Raw genomic sequence first — 17,438 nt, forward strand, 5'->3', positions numbered from 1 at the left:
TTATTTGAGACACAAAATGTAACTAGGAACTCAACAGTGAAAAAAACAAGGTTTTAACCATAGACTGTATATAAGAAAGTTTTAACTTGTCCCAAGCACATTAATAATGAAAGGAAGATAATTTAACTGACCGGTTCAGTTTTTCAAGTCTGTCAGGTGTCCATATGAACAATGAAATTAGTTTCCCTCGCTGTAATCATTCCTCCTGTTCATACTGACTTAAAAGATCTTCAAATGTGTGTTCAATGGAAATGATGGACAAAGTCCACAGTGTGTCCACACAGTCATTTAAAAGTAGATGTGAAGCTTATGAGGCTTTATCAGTCTGAGTTAGTCATATCAAGTGGATATCTGACACATTTACAATCTTTTTAGCATCAAATTCCCTCTTTGTGTTTCTCTGTTGAGCTGTGGTGGAAGTAAAGTAAAAAGACTGGCACTAAAAAGAATACCGTTGAAAGATATCTACTTAATTTGACTCATCTGGACAGAGCTGAAGCTTCATATTAGCTTCAGATCAACTTTTAAATACTTTTTTTGCACAGGAGGACTGTGGATTTTGTCCTCCATTGCTTCCATTGTAAGAGCATTATGAAGGGATCTTCTAATGGTCAGTATGAACAGGAGGAATGATTACAGTAAGAATAAAAGGTTTCAATGTTCTTTTTGTTTTAAGACAGCTTTGAATAATTGTGAACTTGTCCTTTTAAGGGCTTCAATCTGTTAGTACATCAACCTGATTCTTAATAGAAAAGGATTAGACAAATTCTTTGCTGTATGCAACATATGTATCCTTGTATGAAGCTTTACCTACTTGTCACATCACACAATGTAAGTGAAAAACTAGTCTCACATTTTCAGTATCAATAGGTTTTTAAAAGTGCTGGTGCTTAATTTCTAGGCTGAAATTAATCTCAAAGCACACTTAATTTCTTTAGGAAATTGCTCACATTTTTGACTCCGCTCCCAGGTCACAGACATTTGAGGAAAACAATTGACCATTACTTTAAAGGACATTGCATATTGACAGATTCAATTTCCCTCTTGTACAAATTTAGTGTTTCAAAGAACTAGAAAACTATATCAGACAAAGATGATAAAACAAAAACACACTACAGAGTTTTTATTTTATTTTATAATTGTTCAATGGAAATACATGTTTAACTGATATTACGACACACACACATACACACATACATACATACAACAAAGAAATGATTTTACAGTATCAGGATATATTTGTATTTATTTTATAATATATTCATTCAACTACAACTCTGATGGTAAAAGAACTGATGTGAACATTAAAGTGCATCTCAGGTTTGTGATCTCTTAATGGACAGAAACACAGACAAGAAAACAGGTCATCTATGACAAGTTTGGTTTTCCAATTAAATAAATCATGCACTCAATCACCACAATGAAACACTTTTTATTTACTATCTTTTTAATCCTTTTTTCTTTTTCTAAATCCCTCTACTCCAACCCTTTAATCCTGTTTATGGAAGTGTTGTAACATGTTGCATTATATACACATAAACACCAGGGGGCAGCACCATAAAGAAGGACAGCCATTGTTCTGAGGAGTCTTTTCAAGGCTGACCCAGAGACAGGAAAGCTACTGCCTTCATACACGGAGTCTGATTAAATAATAAAAAAAAATTCAAGTTAACATCTTCCACAGTTTCAAATCCTCACCTTTATATAAGAAAGTGGAGTTTTAAAAGCAATGCAATTGTGATTATCCCAAATTTGTGAAGTTTCATTAAAGCAATGCAAAAATGAAAACAAAGGGCTATCCAAAGTTATAAATATAACTAAATGGTTTGATGGTGTTTTGGCCATGCTGTGCATGTGTGAAATATAAAAAAACACCATAAATTTAAAACACAACTGTAGCCAAAGTGTGAAAGTTATTTGTGAAATGGCAAGTGCATCCACAGATTGTGTTTGGCATGTTTTTAATATTATTATTATTATTCTTGGACCTGAACTAAACACCCCCAAACCTATGACACAAAAACACACAAAAAGCAGCGTGACAAAAATACATGAAAAAAAAAGACATAAGTGATCTGAAACAAACAACCATGTATTAAAAGGTTTTGGTCCTAGCCCTTTCATGTGACATCCAAAGGCTGTGAAGACATCGACCAGAGTTTAAGGAGAAAAGGAGTAGCTGTTTTTTTGGCCCAGGCAGGTTGCGGTTTTGTTTTCCTTTTATGTGTGGTGTAGTAACCACACAATAGTTTGGCAGTCCTCTCTCAAAGGCTGAATCTCAAAACTCTCATGTCAATTAGTCAGGATGTTTTGTATGAGGAAACTAGCAAAGAAAAATTAAGACAAGAATTCAGATTCAGCCCACCGGTTGTGTATTTCATCACTGGTTCAAGACCAAGAGAGGGCCAGAGGTAGAGCGTCATCTCTCTCTCTCTCTCTTTCTTTCTGCCTCCTCCACACCTCAGCCTTTATTGATGGAGTTATACGAGGGCTGCGATCCCGGCTCCAGAGGTTTGCTGGCAGCTTTTTCCGTCAGGTAAGGGCGCGTCTGTTCTTCCTGTTGGTTCTCCACAATGGGCTCCCTGTCCTCGTCCAGGTCAGACTCCTCGCAGCGCGGCAGCTGCAGGAATGTGGTCAGGCCGTGCAGGTCGGCCATCTTGTGGAAAGAGCGCAGCAGGAGGTACATCATCATCAGACCCATGAACAGGTAGGCTGGAAGGAGAGAGAGCAGGGAGGTAGAGGTCATTTATTTAACAGAGTGATGTATAAATCTATCTTTTACAAAAGAAAAAAAGATTACGTGAAGAGAAATATAAAATACTATATTAATTAGAGGGCTTGGAAATAATAAAAAAGGTCACAGAGGCACATCCAGAATTCATAAAACCAGCTTTTAGAAGATTTAGAAGATGCAGGGCCCAGGGCTTTAACAACGCCTGTGTGCCTGGAAATGCTTTTTTCCCCCCTTCTGTCTTTTGTACATTTCGAGAAGAATACAATCCAAAAATAGCAATGGTGTCTCTCCATCTTTCCAACAATTGTTTTCTGGTGTTTCATGAAAATAAACAAGTCTACAAAACTTCTCACACTGGCATAAATACTGGATTACGGACAGAAAAAGTCATTTTAGTCAAACCCTTTTTCCCTCGAGTCAAAGGTGAAAAAAAATAAACGAGTTCACCATTTGTTATTTCTGCTCTAATTCTTTTGTTTGCCTTAAAAGATAAACCATGTGGGGTTTTCTTCTGTCACATGTATGGCCCTAAAGTGCAGACAGAGTTCAGGTCCTGGTCCTGGACAATAGTCTCTCCATACACAAGTAGGCCAACTCTTCCAGTAAACAGTGTGGGATTACAGAGGCCTCGGCTCCATAACTGTACAGCTACTGTAGTTTACAGTAACCTCAGTGGTGCAGACAGATCAGCATGATTTGGTTCCATGTGGGTCTATGAGGTTTTACTATGTACCAGTTTCAGGAAGTAAAACTGTTTTTTTAGGCCATTTAATGCAACCTAGATGTAACTGACTTAAAAATAACCAATTTGAACCCGCCAACTTTTTTTCTTAAAAAATACACTACATTATATTATGTTTCCACCTGTGAAGCACTTGGTTAACTCTCTCCGGTGAAAAAAACCTTGAATTTGCTGAGTTAAAAAGGACTTTGATGGTTCAAACTTCAATTGGCTATCAATATTTGCTCTTCAGTGTTACTGGAAACACTGTGCTGTTGTGGAAAAGCCTTGAAACAGCAGATTGGTGTTCTCTGACTTGAATTTCACGTGGCCAACAATATGTTTTTACACCGGTAGGCCCTCTGAACCCATGGCATAATTTTAGATTCAGGATTACACCATATCATTACATTAAAACAGGAAAATAATAAGAAATATGTTTTTAATTATGTGTAAATTAGACATTTGTGGAATTTTGGTAAACTACATTATTATTTGTAGTAATACATTTAATCCAACATTTCAGGCTGCCATTATTAGTATTATGATTAAAAAAAAAAACTTTGGTTAATGGTATTAATCAGTGTCTTACAGCAGAGAATACAACTAATCTTTGTTTCTACTGCTGACTGTGACGCCTTAAACAAGCAGTGTTGTGTGTTATTTACAACATGTTTTATTTTTAGGTATGATCACTTTTAGCATAAGAAACTTCAGTTGGGGGGAAACAACTCTGCAAACAGTTATATGTCACATCATCGAGTGGTGAGAACAGGCCACCTCTCTCAGTCTGTCATTTATCCTCCTCAGAACCTGAGGCACTGTTTGGGTTAATCTGACTTGACCCGACCTACATGGTTATTATATAATACAGCCTGGGGAAGGTAAGGAAATAACCTACTACGGCTGCTTCGTGTGAACTGCTTGGGACTAGGGATTAGCTGAGGACATGACACACAGTGCCTTCTATTATGCAGTGTCCATCAGGGTCCCTCTGGCCACAATATCTCCCTAATGAACATCAAGGGGAAGAAAGTGTATTAAAGTAGAAAATGTTAAGGTGACATTTTTCAAATTGATGCAAAGGTCTAAGTAATGATGTGAAATGCAGCACACCTGAATACAGCAGACCACATTCATCTCAATATGTATGTGTGAGTGTTTGTCAGATATTCACTGCAGTGCTCTCTGACTGACTGAGACCACAGAGGAACAAAAAGAAAACGACAAACTAAACAACCAGGCCACTTTGAGACAAAAAGGTCATTCCAACCCTGATTCAATTACAGAGAAAACACCCACAGAGGAACAGAAAAACAAGAGCACAGCTATGAAAGTAACCACCATCATGTGACAGCAAGGTCTCTATTTCAACAAGAACAAAGAATTACAGTACCAGAGTAATAGGTTTTTAGGGAAGAAACACAATTTGAATTACCATTCAAATTAGTTGGAAATGCACCAGTGTGGTTTCCCTTTCTGTCTAGTCCACACACTACTGATATGTTGATGTGTGGGTGGGAAGCATAACTTCTGTTGCTTGAAATGAATAAACAGTGTACCCTTACATATCCACCTTGTATGCACCAATACCATGTATTATATCCTAGTTATTTATACGGTATATTTTATTCTGTTTTTAGGAGTTTTGAACGTCTAAGATGATTTTCTATTACATCAGACTATGAAGTTTCTGAATCTAAATCTTATTTCAAAGTTTTACAAAAGACACACTATTAAAAAAAACCCCAAAAAACAGATATAACACAAATGCCAGCTCCGTTGATGCCCAACTATTCCACATTTTAGAGCAGATACTAGCTGACAAAAGTGCAAAGCTAATACAGATATTTCTCTGCTTTCCTGGATGCAGTTTTGCAGAGTGGATGAAATGAAGTGGATTAACAGCATGATTCACTGCGTGAGAGAGATGAGAGATGACTCACAAGATGTTATTGCCAAAATTCTGACAACACTAGTTTCTAATACAGCTAATACACCCTTAAATAGCACAGTCCTTGTTCGCTAAAAAGAAACACACAGAAATCTTTTTAATCTATGAATAAGTAGTATTTAAATGTATGAAAATGATATTACAGTCAGGCTGCTTGTTGCCTCAACTCTTTCCAGGTTTTTAAAGCTTATTTTATAAAAAAGTTTCTATCAAAAGCCACTAATGCTAATGAGATCATTTCTTTTCTGCTTAATAAAATTCTCTGCAAAAGGTGGATTAACTTACAAAGAGCGACACAGAAGAGTGAACTTCAATTTTCACAATGCTAACAGATAAGGTCAGAGAACAGCTTCTGACGTTGTACTCTACTACCGAGAAAAAAGAAGCAGTTATGAGGTGCCACTTTTTGCATCGGAGGTGAGAATGAGAAATGCATGCAAAGACTGCAAAGGTCAGCTTCTTCTATCAGAGTAGAAAGACAAAAATGATAAATCACACTAGAGTATTCTCTCACGAAATATAAAAAAAAAAATACAGTTCTTCTAACATAATCCTTCCAATATTCTTCCTATAACATCATAACTTTTTTCCCATGTAACAACAACAAAAAGAAAAGCTATTTTTTGACTTTCTCTAGCAGCGAGATGAGAAACTGTTGATGAGGTTTGCGTCTGTCCCCTCCGCGTGTCGCCACACTGCTGGGTCAGATATTCTGGAGGCATGTAGCAGCTCTGTGTGACCCTCAGGACACCAGACTCACCCGTTCGCTTTCATTTGAACATAGCCAAGAGCACAGAGGGCTTTTAATTATATTTCTGAGTCAGCAATGAGAAGAAATAATAATTATGTGGTACTTATTCACAAATGTTGTTATGACCCTGTGGGTGTTAGAACTCGCTTTTAAATGAGGTTTGGATGTTTTAGACATTATATGGGAGCAATACTGCAGATTATTATTGTTATTATCAGCTTTTCACAACTTATCATTTTCTCTTTATTTATATGCAAACTTTCCACTGCTTGCTAACCAATGGTAATATTTGCCCCTTTTGTATTTTCATGCAGAAGAGGTCACGTTACTTATTGAACCACAGCTTTGGTCTTGTAAAGATATATTATTGGGTTTGACACTAACACACCTACATATGCTTGAAACTAGAGCAGAGAACATCAATTAAACAACTGACCAATGAATCGTCAAGTATTCTGATAATCGATACGCTGTTTTGAGTAAAAATACTCAGATTCTAGCTTTTTTTAAATTAGTCTTCTATGACTTCGATGACTGAATATTTTTAGGTTGTAGACTGCAGGTCAGGACAAAAGATGACATTTGAAGACGTCACCTTGAGCTTTTGGAAACTGATCAACATTTGTCACCATTTTATAGACCAATCAATTAAATAATAAACAGATTAATTGATACTGAAAATGATCATTTTTTTCGTGTAAAGCCACAACTAAGCAGAATATGCTTTCTAATCTAGTCAGAAGGTGAAAGTGCTTGCACAGTGCTTCAGTATGGCTTCATTAAAAAAAGCGTCATGAATGCACAGAGAGGGTTGAACTGTGATAATCGACCACAGCTGACAGACAGTCTCTCCTCAAAAGACATTCATATTGCTAGATTTGTTTGTACACGTGAAGAGTGACAGAAATAGTTGTGAAGACTGATACTTTAATGACTAAACTCAAACATAAAATGGTGAGATTAGGATAAGAGTTTAGATTCTGACATCCTGACAGCGTACTGTAAGTTAAGCGTGTGCTGAATCTTAAGTGTGAAGAAGGCAGTGAGTACTATTAAGTCTGACACTTGAGTGTTTTTCAACAAGCCCATGATAGATTTCAAGACTTTGTACTAACTCTTCTGCATTAGTGTATACATTTAAAACTAATTTGCTAGTCCTGACTGCTCCATAAACTCAGTAAACAGGTGCTGATATTAACGTCATTGTGTTGTGTGCCAGCTCACGATGAGACAACACCTTCTTATCAAACATGCACTGCCAGTATGATTGAGCCTTAGAGGAGGAAGTGTGTGAGCCTGGCAGCGTGACTCCGTGACTGCAGAGACAAGTCACACTTGACTTTTCAATGAGTTACACATGAGCTGCAAATGTGACGAGACAAAAGACAAATAAAGCAAAGAAAGTGACACCCATATGACCACAAGAAACTGTTGCAGTTTTTGGAAATAAGTACATAAAATACACCCACTAGATAGAGCTCAGCTAGTATGAAGATACTACAGCACTAATATTAGTCTCCTGCCTGTTTCAATGTAATTCAGTGTATAAGATTTATTATTTGCTGAACTTTAATAAGGAAAATATGACTTTCATGTCACTTAAGAGATAAGAGATGTAGGTTGGGGCACAAGATTTGATTGTGATTAGATGCATTTGTCATGTACGTGGGATATAAATGATAGTTGTACTCACCCATGACGGAGACCTGGTACAGCGACCTGTACTTTTGTCCAGGCTGCGTACCTGGCACAAAGTCCCCCAGTCCAATTGTGCACAGCGAGATGAAACAAAAGTACATGCCATCCAAGAATGACCAAGACACTTCCACTGTGCTAAAAACAGCTGCTGGCGCCACAAAGAAGCACAGCACCACCAGAACCAGCAACAACAGGAAGTGGACAGCGGTGGCCGGTCGAGGCTCCATGCCCGAACGCTGTAGGACGCCGACAGGAGCGTGGACCAGAGGGAACATGATCCTCTGGACGCAGGCGGTCAGTACCAGCATGGTGAAAGGGACTCCTATTAGGGCGTAGAGGATGGAGAAAGTTTTGCCCGTGTCAGACAAAGGTGTGGTGTGACCATAACCTGGAAATACAAGATAGACATGATATAAACAGTTGTGAAAAGCATTTTAAGAAGCTCCATCATTGATCAATCTGTGTGGAAGGAGGAAGGAAGGCAGGAAGGAAGAGCTGCCTGAGAGGCAAAACTCAGTGGTTAAAAAAGTCCATTGAAGTTCCACTATAAATCTATTCTGAGCGTGCTAAAGGGACACCACTTCTGGAGGACTGGAGTGTCAGAAATCACAAAATCTGGGAAAATTAAGCCAAAACTATCTGTACAGCTGAGTATCACAAGAGGTAAATAAGAAAATATGTATTTTTTTAATTTTATTTGGGTGAACCGGCCCTTTAAAAATAACAGTTGTAGACAACTTAGATAAGTGTGTCTAGATTTTTATCAACCCAGAACTTCTCTCGAGTCACGATGAGTGCACAATATCTTCAAAACATTTACACATTATATATTTAGTCACATTAAAGCCTAAAGCAACTCTTGGATGTGTGAGCTGAACTTCCAGCTTCCTACAGCATGAAGTTGAACTTTAGCCAAGTCAGTTCAAAAGCAAAGAAACGCAGCAGCTGTGGGTAAGATCAGGAAGTTAAAGCTGGGAGGAAGTCAATAAAACCTGGACTTCCAGCTCAAACTACTGACTGAGTATCTGTCAAAACCTGCCAACAATCAGGCACAACTGAGACTGCTGCAACTAAAATGTGCTTCCAGCTCGCCCAGATCTCGATTCACTCTCTCCAGTCACCTAAAAAGAAAAATGATTTGTGGTACCAACACAGTGTGAAAAACACAATAAACAATATACCTGAGGAGTAAATAAACATTACCAACACATTACTGCCACATAGATGTGGTGGTAAGACCAGGCAGGGAGGCACGGCTCTGCAGAGCACCGTTTGCAGAAGTAATGATAATGTCATCTGATGTGCAAATGACCTGCTTCCAGTAGGGTTAAAGAAGTCCCTGTTTATTTTGTTTGTGAGTTTAAAGTGTAACTGCACCACTAGGTAATTGTGCAACAGGCTGAGAGGAGGGGAGAGCGAGTGTTACTGTGTGAGGCAAGAGATGCCACAATTTAACATTTTAAGACAAGATTTAAAATGAAAATCTTATGCAGTTATCACCTTGTAAAATCTTGTTTTAAACATTTTAAACAGGATTTTACCAGCTGCAGATAAAGACAGCTAGAGGAGTTTAAGAGCTGTGGTGGTGAAATGCTAGAGGCGGTTTCATCAGTGTTCACCAATTATGTCTCCTTGTGTAATCATAATGTATGTAAAGCTGCAACAATGCATGCTGTCAATCAATCAATCAATCAATCAATCAATCAATAGTTTTGACTTTTTTTGGTCATTTTTAAAAGAATACAGATGTTTTTTTGTTCCAGACTATTTGATGGATTATTGACTTTTCAGTGTTAAGTAAATGTCTTTGGGTTATTGACTGTCTGTCAGGACAAATTGATCTTTAGGTAACAGTGTTAAACATTTTTTTGCAATTTTCTGATATTTTATAGAGTAATCTTCTCATCTATGAAAAAAAATGCTCTCCATGAATGTGTATGCATTATAACCATGTAAAACATATTTTGAAAGTGTTTGAATCTCAATGTATCCAGTGCTGGATATACTTTAGCTTAAGAAAAGAAACATTACTCATTTTTAGACTAAATTAGTGTGTCTTATCAATTTCTGAGCCGCAAAGCAAAGGATTTAGGGCCTAACACCATTACTTCCTCCATAAAAATTTAAGCACTGGTTATCATTAACTGCATTTGGATGATGTGTTTAAATGGCACGGCCTGACGGTTATTCCAGCCTGAGAAGAGAAGAGAAGTACTTCATGAGATCAGTACAGAGCTTTCTTTGTCAAAGTCAGCCTACAGGTTATTATCTATCATTACAGGAGCACAGGCAAACACCAACACTATTAGTTGGTTCTGAATTCACATGACTACTGCGTAACAATTAAAGTGTTTGACTACAAGAGGACAAGATGGTTTAAAGCCTCGTGAAGGATTGTGCTTCTCTCACCAGATGTGAGTCTGGTGAGACAGCACCCGACTTTATTTTGTGCTGGCTTGAGGCAATGAGATCACACTTCAAAAAAACATACAGACAGAGCTGAAATACGTCTCAGCCTTCATATCTGTCCCGACTTGATGTGGCTTTGACTGCAGAGAGAATGGGATGGTGATGCCTTCCAACAGCAGAGCGTTTATGACAGTTTAAACAGCTTCTTTCAGGGGTTTAACAAACTGCAGGGTTCGGTACGAGCGCTCAAGTCAAAACAAGCACCAGTTCAGCTGAATAATGGCGAAACTCGATGCACAATGACATGACTGTGAAGTCTATCCAACACAAGTCTATCCAGAGGAACACCACACAATGATACTCTGTGCGGACGCTGGTTTGATGTTTGCTTTTAAATCAATTTCCCAGTTTGTTTCACTAATTTCTGAAGAAAGATAGATTATGTTTATGGTTGTGAGAGGCTACAAACATGCTATCATTCACTAGCTACAGTTAATTTTAATTCTCACTAATTAACAGCTTATATATATATTCATGCCAAAATGTACATTTTGTTGTCTGCTGATTGCAAATATACAAATTCAAACACCATTTAAGCCTTACTGAAACTTACTGAAAATTAGATTTCTATCTTGAGACTAATTAAGAGACGTGATCTATTTGGATACAGATTAGACACACAAAGTCAATGTTTTTTCTTTGTTCAGTGATTAAAAGATGTTTCTGGACTAGCGCCATGATGTGATTTTCTGATAATCTCTTCACCCCTGCAGAAAGAATATCCCTCATATGTCTTTAAAAAGGACCCACAGAATGAATTAGGTAGGCCTGCTTTTTAACAGTATCATGTGCAGGCCTTGACCACTTCTAAAGACTATGAAACAGGTCTCCATTATGTTTGTATGTCATGCAAGTGCACAACCATGGAGAAAGGGAAAAAGAAGACAGCAAGCTAGAAAATATGGATGTGACCGGTGTGACCGATGTTTCATGAGGAAGGAAATGCATTAAACATGTTTCTCAGTCCTCTGTACAAGAAGACACAGAGAACCAAATGTGCAAGGTAGATATTCATACAGTTTAGCATGCAACACACTTTTGGGGGCTGAATACTGCTGCTCACAGAGGTGGGGAATTTGGATATAGTTCATGGTAAAGAGAAGCACAATGAAATGAGAGGCGCTGTGTAACATTTCACATCCAGTAAGTGTGAAAAACTAATTCAAAGTAAGCCGATATGTCGAATTTAAACTTTAAACACCTGCAGAAACCAATTACCCATTAACATTCCTCATTAAATCCAAGCCAATATCACCAGTCACAAACCAGTGGAGCTCATCAGTTTACAGCTGCTGTTCTGTTTCAATGTGGAATGACAAGGAAGTATTTATAACCGTACAGCAGCAAAGGTCCTCAATAAAATAAACTGGGACCAATTCTGAATTTCAAGCAGTAGCTACATGAATACTTCAGCTCCAGCTGTACAGGTACAAATATCTCAATGATCACACTGACTGATACATTACAGACAAGACCACCTGCTCCTAAAAAGACAGAATTCTGGGATGCATAAAATTATAATCTGGGTCTCATAGCATCATTTTGGACACTGTAATCACTGTAACATCTGATCTTATTGTCACATTTCAGTTCCCAGGTCATCACTAGTCCACAAAGAGATGAACATGAGCGCTCACATTGTTAAGAAAACCACAGTTTAACAGAACAAAGTCATACATTACAGTCACTTCCTTGTCTGTTCATTTGTTTGAGCAATGAAGGATTAGCACCAATATTTGTGTTCTTATTTCTGTATTCACCTTCATTTACAACCTGAGTGATGATCTTATTTGTCTCCTGTTTGTCTGGAGTGTGATACATCAACTCCACATATCAAAATATTTAAAGGAAGAGTCACGTAAGGGAGCAAATGCAGCACTGTGAAAGAAATCCACTGTACACTTTTCACTACGCAAACACACTTTTCCTAAGCACAAAGGTCACTTCTGTTCTGCTTCATGCATGGATTTGCATTTTCTCGGTCCCCATGTGAGTGTCTGTTTGGCAGCAGTGCACCTGTGAATGATAGAACGGAGAGCTCAAGATAAAGGCCTCCAGGGATGTAATTCCACAAACTGGGATCAGTGAAAACTCTGAGCTTGTTATACCTGAGTCGAGGGGAAAATCTGGGTTTCAGAAAGACAGCTACCTTAAACTCTGGGTTAGTTACCATGGCAACTGACTATTGTTTTCTCCAACAAACCTCGAGTTTCCCTCTGTCTCCTCTTACAGAGCCAGACACGCTGTAACATTTCCTCATTCATTCAGTCTGTATCAAATCGCGTATCGAAGCATTTATCAACGGATGTTTACTAGTTTACTACTGTTTACTGTTTACTAACTGTCAGAATCTGAATCCTTTCTGGATTAGGTGCCATCAGTCGTTTCTTTTGAACAACAGAATTGGTCTCACATTCAAATGTTACTCAGCGTGAATTCACCCTCAGTTTATTTATAACACTCTGGCTCTGTGCACATAAGACAGCTGTCAGCTCCTGCACTCAAATGTTCATTGCACATAAAGTGTAATCTCTGTTTTACATTTTTTTTTAAATCAATATGAAGCTTTAGACGCATAGGATCAATGAAAAATGATCTGACTGGTCGCTGATGGAACATAACTCCTAAAATATTGGAGATTATATGTTAACAGAGTGAGCAGCATCACTGCAGCATTACCCTGCTGTTTCTCCAACATACAGACATATGTCTATCATTTTAAAATCTTCTGTATTTTACCTTCAACGCCTTTTCAAATGCAAATGACCAAACACATTATTATTGGATCAGACTGAGATATTATAATCATGTCTCTAAGTCTTATTTAACTACATTTTTCATCTCCAGTTGCTGTCTCTTTTTTCCGTCCCCCGTCAGATTAAAGCTGAAAATATATATTCAAACTGTAATATAAACTTTATCATCTATTAAGGAAATATAAGTCGTGTAAATACACTGAATAAACCTATATTATCGACACTTTTCCTTCCCTGACTCAGGCTCTTGTGCTCTGTCCACAGTAATATCTGTATGTGCACTGAATAAAAATGGAGACTCTGCCTTTTATTTACCTGTTGCCATGGTGACTCTTGGTAATTGAAGCTCCATTGATGATGGCTTTTTTCATTCGCCATGCATTCGCATGACTGAACTTCCTGATCAGCTTTTCTGGAACTGAAAACTTCCCTTTACATACTTATTCAACTTAGAGTTGACAGTTTGTTGAACATGCTTTCTTGAATAGACCCCAGGAGCTTCTCTGTTTGCTACAGTACAACACATCTGCTGAATCCTGGTGATTTTATACTGGCAGTACCCAACACTTACTAAATTCCTGTCAAATCTGTTTAAAATCTTTTGGGGTCAGTCCATGTCTAGTCACAAACTTCATGGACAAATACAAGTCATGTCTTTCCAGTTTCTCAATGCTGATGCTGACCATTAAAATGATACAGCATTTAAGTCTGATACAACATCCAGTACACAAGTTTGTTTGTTTTTTCTCTCCTCCTTCTTTCATGTACTTGTAAGTTCCTTCTTAACTTAAAAGTAATTTGCTTCATGGTTTAAATTTTCACTGTTATTTCATTCTAGTTGTGGATGCTTGGACACAATTTCTGTAATCATAACTTAGAGATAAGTGAATTCTGATGACATTTTACTAAGTACTTGGCTTTTGCTTATGTATATTTTTCCCCAGAAAGTTTTTAATATTGGGCAAAACTGACTAAATGAAGCATGAGTTTCAATTAGAGCCCAAACGATACATCAGTCAGCCAATTTTTATTTTATTTGATGTATTTTTTATCCTTTTTCTGAATTTGAGTTTAATGTACATATGTTGTTTTTTGTTCTATGTATTTTTTATATATAGTTATTTATAATGATTAAATTCCCTGTGAAGATAATTGTTTTAGTGCACTGATGTCATTTAATACAATAGAGTTTATTGTTAAGCTGTAAAATATCATACCTCCATTACATATCTTTGTCACAAGACTTTGATAACCACATTTTAGGGATCATTACAAAAAATGTGTTCACATAAATATTCTGTACATATAAGATTATCTGCAATTATATTGGTTTTGGATTTTTTTTTTAACTCCGTAATATCAGTGTCAGCACCAAAAATCCAGTGTCGGTTTCTCCAACATTTTGATGTCACAGATGAATTAAATTTTACTTGTTGAATCCCTGTGATAAATAGCACATCTGTAGTTCCCATGAATATTCACTCCAGAAAGTGGATGCAGTAGTTCTACATATTTTGCCCCATTGCTGATTAATTAAGCATCTTTCTACATCTTCTTTCATATCCCCACATTTTTGTGGCACAAGTCAGAGTCCGAATAGTAAGTCTTCTCTCTGGTGCCCAGGAAAAACCAGGAATCAATTCATGGACTAAAGCATCTGTGAGGACAGTTATCAACAATATCACCAGTTTTTTGTGTTTCTTTCATATATTCAAATGTGTACTGATGTAAATAAACTGGATCCAACATACAGTATTTGCACTTTCCACTTGAATTAAAAAAAACTGGTGAGTTTACTGACTTTCCCTCTTGCTTGTTTTTTCACTAAAAGATGTTTTTGATGTTGCCAATCACAAGAACAAGGTTGATTTTATAGCTATAATTACTGTAACTTAATTTAGAATAACAAAATGAGAGGAGAAATTAAAAATATCCGGTCTTGTTTCCTTCCTGACAGACAGTTACAGTTAACAGTTCGAGCATGCTGCACTGATAGACTGGCCCTGCCTCACTCTATGTTTTACCTCAACATCCTGTTTAAACAGGAAGCACATCAAAGGTTGCTGAAAACAGACATTTCATTTTGACATTTAAGATGAAAAAAGTAGACATATTTGCACTCATGTTTATCATAACATCAACTGGGTAACTAGGCCAGCTGACCCATTCTGCATACACAACGTGAATCCACTCCACTGTGAACTGCTCTGTGGCTTACTGTACATACTGTTGTTACACTGGTAATGTCACACGAATATGTGCGTGATTAAATGTGATGCAGGATGTAGCTTTAAGATAGTGTGTATGCCCAGAAAACTTTCTCAGGATGTTTTTTCCCCAATTAAAAAGGAACAATTTGTACACCACATGAGCAAAACAATGAACTTTAAATGTTTACTCTTGTGGTCACATTAGTAATCACATTTTGCCAAAATAGACACATCATTCATTGTAAAAACAAACTCTATGTCTTATGACTATGCCACTGACCCTGAGCTGCGTTTGAACAAAACAAGCTTTTAGTGACACAGCGATCGCCTCCAGTGAACATTATTAATATCAGTAAGGTCCTGCAACAGTGGTGGAAAGTACGTCAACTGGTTTTGAGGCACTTGTACTTTCCATGTGATGATATTTTGTTGGTGACATTTCAGAGGGAAATATTGTACTTTCTACTCCACTACATTTATTTAACAGCTTTAGTTACTTTCTACTACTTTCGGATGAATATTTGACACAATGGATAATATAACAAGCTTTTAAAATACCACACATTGTTAAATATGAAACCAGTGGTTTCCAACCTTTTTGTCTCACATGGTTTCATTTCAATAAATGTTCAAATGATCCAATATTTCGTCTGTTACCTGTAACATATGTATTTTTACATTGCTGTGTTGATACTTTTACTTAACTAAAGGATCTGAGTACTAACCACTGGAAATTAAACTGAATATTCATGACAGAAGATCACATGGTAGGTACTGTAAACCTCACAAAATAAATAAACATTACACCATAAAAGGTAGACGCAGCCTTTCCTCTACTGGACAGTCAAGTTTTACTGGCTTTGTTGTGACTTGTGACTTTTAAACTACCCAGGTGGTCCTTCCTAAACCTCTCTGATGTATGACAACCCTACTTTCACTCAGACAGTATCCTTTCCTTCCTGTAAAGTCCAGGTCAAGTTTCTACATACACTGAGTGTTCAGACCAAGTCCCATAAAAGATAACTGACTCAGCCACTGCAATACTGTGGTAACTATCAGTAAACTTATGATAATCACCTTCCCCCTGCTCTCATTAACAACTTTGTCTCATGATTCCATAATAAGAAGCTCATGAAGCCACTGGACATCTCCTCTGATTAACAGTCTTCCATATGGGACTGAAATATAGGGGATGTTTAATGACAGCAGACAGAAAATAATGTGGTAATTTCTCAGTATCCTCGCCAAGGATAGCTTTTTTGACCTTAAATGACTCAAGTATAAAGTTTGAGGTGCAACCATGACACGTGGCAAAAACAACACCACTGTATCATCACTGGAGACTGTGGAGAAGTTTTATATCCTGAAGCTGAAATATCTCATGGTGAATGTTTAAAATGACGTGACATCTGCCTGGGATTGTAAGTTATTTTCTTATGAAGATGGTATGAAGATGGTTTAACGCTGCGTCCTGCGTAAAAATCGCACCACGCGTCAACTTTCACTACTTCTTTGTGTAGTTTTGTTTGCACTCACCAACAGTAGTCACTAGAGTGTTTGCAAAGAACATGGAGGATGCCAAGTCCCAGTTTGAAGCCACGGAGGAGTTTTTGAGGACGGACACGCCGTACTTGTTGGCCGTCAGCACCTTGACCAGAAAGCGTTCGAGGGACGCGGGGTTGACGCAGCTCTGGTTCAGAAACTCCTGCTTCAGAGTTTCCATTTCATGTCGCAACTTGTCCTCCACCGGCCGCTCGATGCTGGAGAAAACCAAGGCTCCGAACAGCAGGTAGATGATATAAAATAGTATGAAGCCTGTAAGCAGCAGCCACGACTTGCTCGCAGAATGCATGACTGCTTTCACACCTGGATAAACATCAGTGGAGCGGTTACCCAGAGCGTCCCCTCTGCTTGTGTTAACTTTCTTTTCCTCTATGTGGGAACTTTTTGGGGGGCTGTCCTAATTGAACGCGAACCCCTCCTTGTCACAGCATCCTCCTCCCACATTGGCAATAAGAGGGTGTGTTCAGCTCAGAGTCCTAGAAGTGCATCCTGGATCCTGGAGAAATGAAGGCATACTGCAATAGTCCATTTACGCCTCATTTCTGCACTTTGGACTTTAACACTGATCATTTTTGCGTCTGT

General features: G+C 37.8%; 1 protein-coding gene across 3 annotated transcripts; it reads right to left on the reverse strand.

Annotated features, from left to right (window-relative positions):
- Positions 1–1,182: 1,182 nt before the first annotated feature.
- Positions 1,183–17,212, reverse strand: kcnk6 (potassium channel, subfamily K, member 6). 3 transcript variants are annotated; one of them, XR_008321514.1, is made up of 4 exons: positions 16,830–17,212; positions 7,854–8,246; positions 2,366–2,712; positions 1,183–1,640 (listed from the first exon to the last, which is right to left on the reverse strand). XR_008321514.1 is itself a non-coding variant. In XM_053321236.1 (3 exons), the coding sequence occupies exons 1-3, from the start codon at positions 17,143–17,145 to the stop codon at positions 2,462–2,464; spliced, it is 894 nt and encodes a 297-aa protein (XP_053177211.1). In that variant the 5' UTR covers positions 17,146–17,212; the 3' UTR covers positions 1,183–2,461. The 3 variants fall into 3 exon arrangements, 2 of the variants coding, with proteins under 2 accessions (XP_053177211.1, XP_053177210.1); XM_053321236.1 differs by having other exon boundaries at positions 1,183–2,712; positions 7,854–8,180; XM_053321235.1 differs by having other exon boundaries at positions 1,183–2,712.
- Between the last annotated feature and the right edge of the window lie 226 nt (positions 17,213–17,438).

The sequence above is a fragment of the Scomber japonicus genome, chromosome 6, assembly GCF_027409825.1.
Source record: "Scomber japonicus isolate fScoJap1 chromosome 6, fScoJap1.pri, whole genome shotgun sequence".
Lineage (NCBI taxonomy): Eukaryota > Metazoa > Chordata > Actinopteri > Scombriformes > Scombridae > Scomber > Scomber japonicus.

Coding starts and splice junctions, on each gene's coding strand:
- kcnk6 (XM_053321235.1), bottom strand. CDS start 17,145: ATGCATTCTGCGAGCAAGTCGTGGCTGCTGCTTACAGGCTTCATACTA. Junction 8,247..16,829: donor CACTCTAGTGACTACTGTTG/GTGAGTGCAAAC, acceptor TTGTATTTCCAG/GTTATGGTCACACCACACCT. Junction 2,713..7,853: donor GTACCAGGTCTCCGTCATGG/GTGAGTACAACT, acceptor CTCTCCTTCCAG/CCTACCTGTTCATGGGTCTG.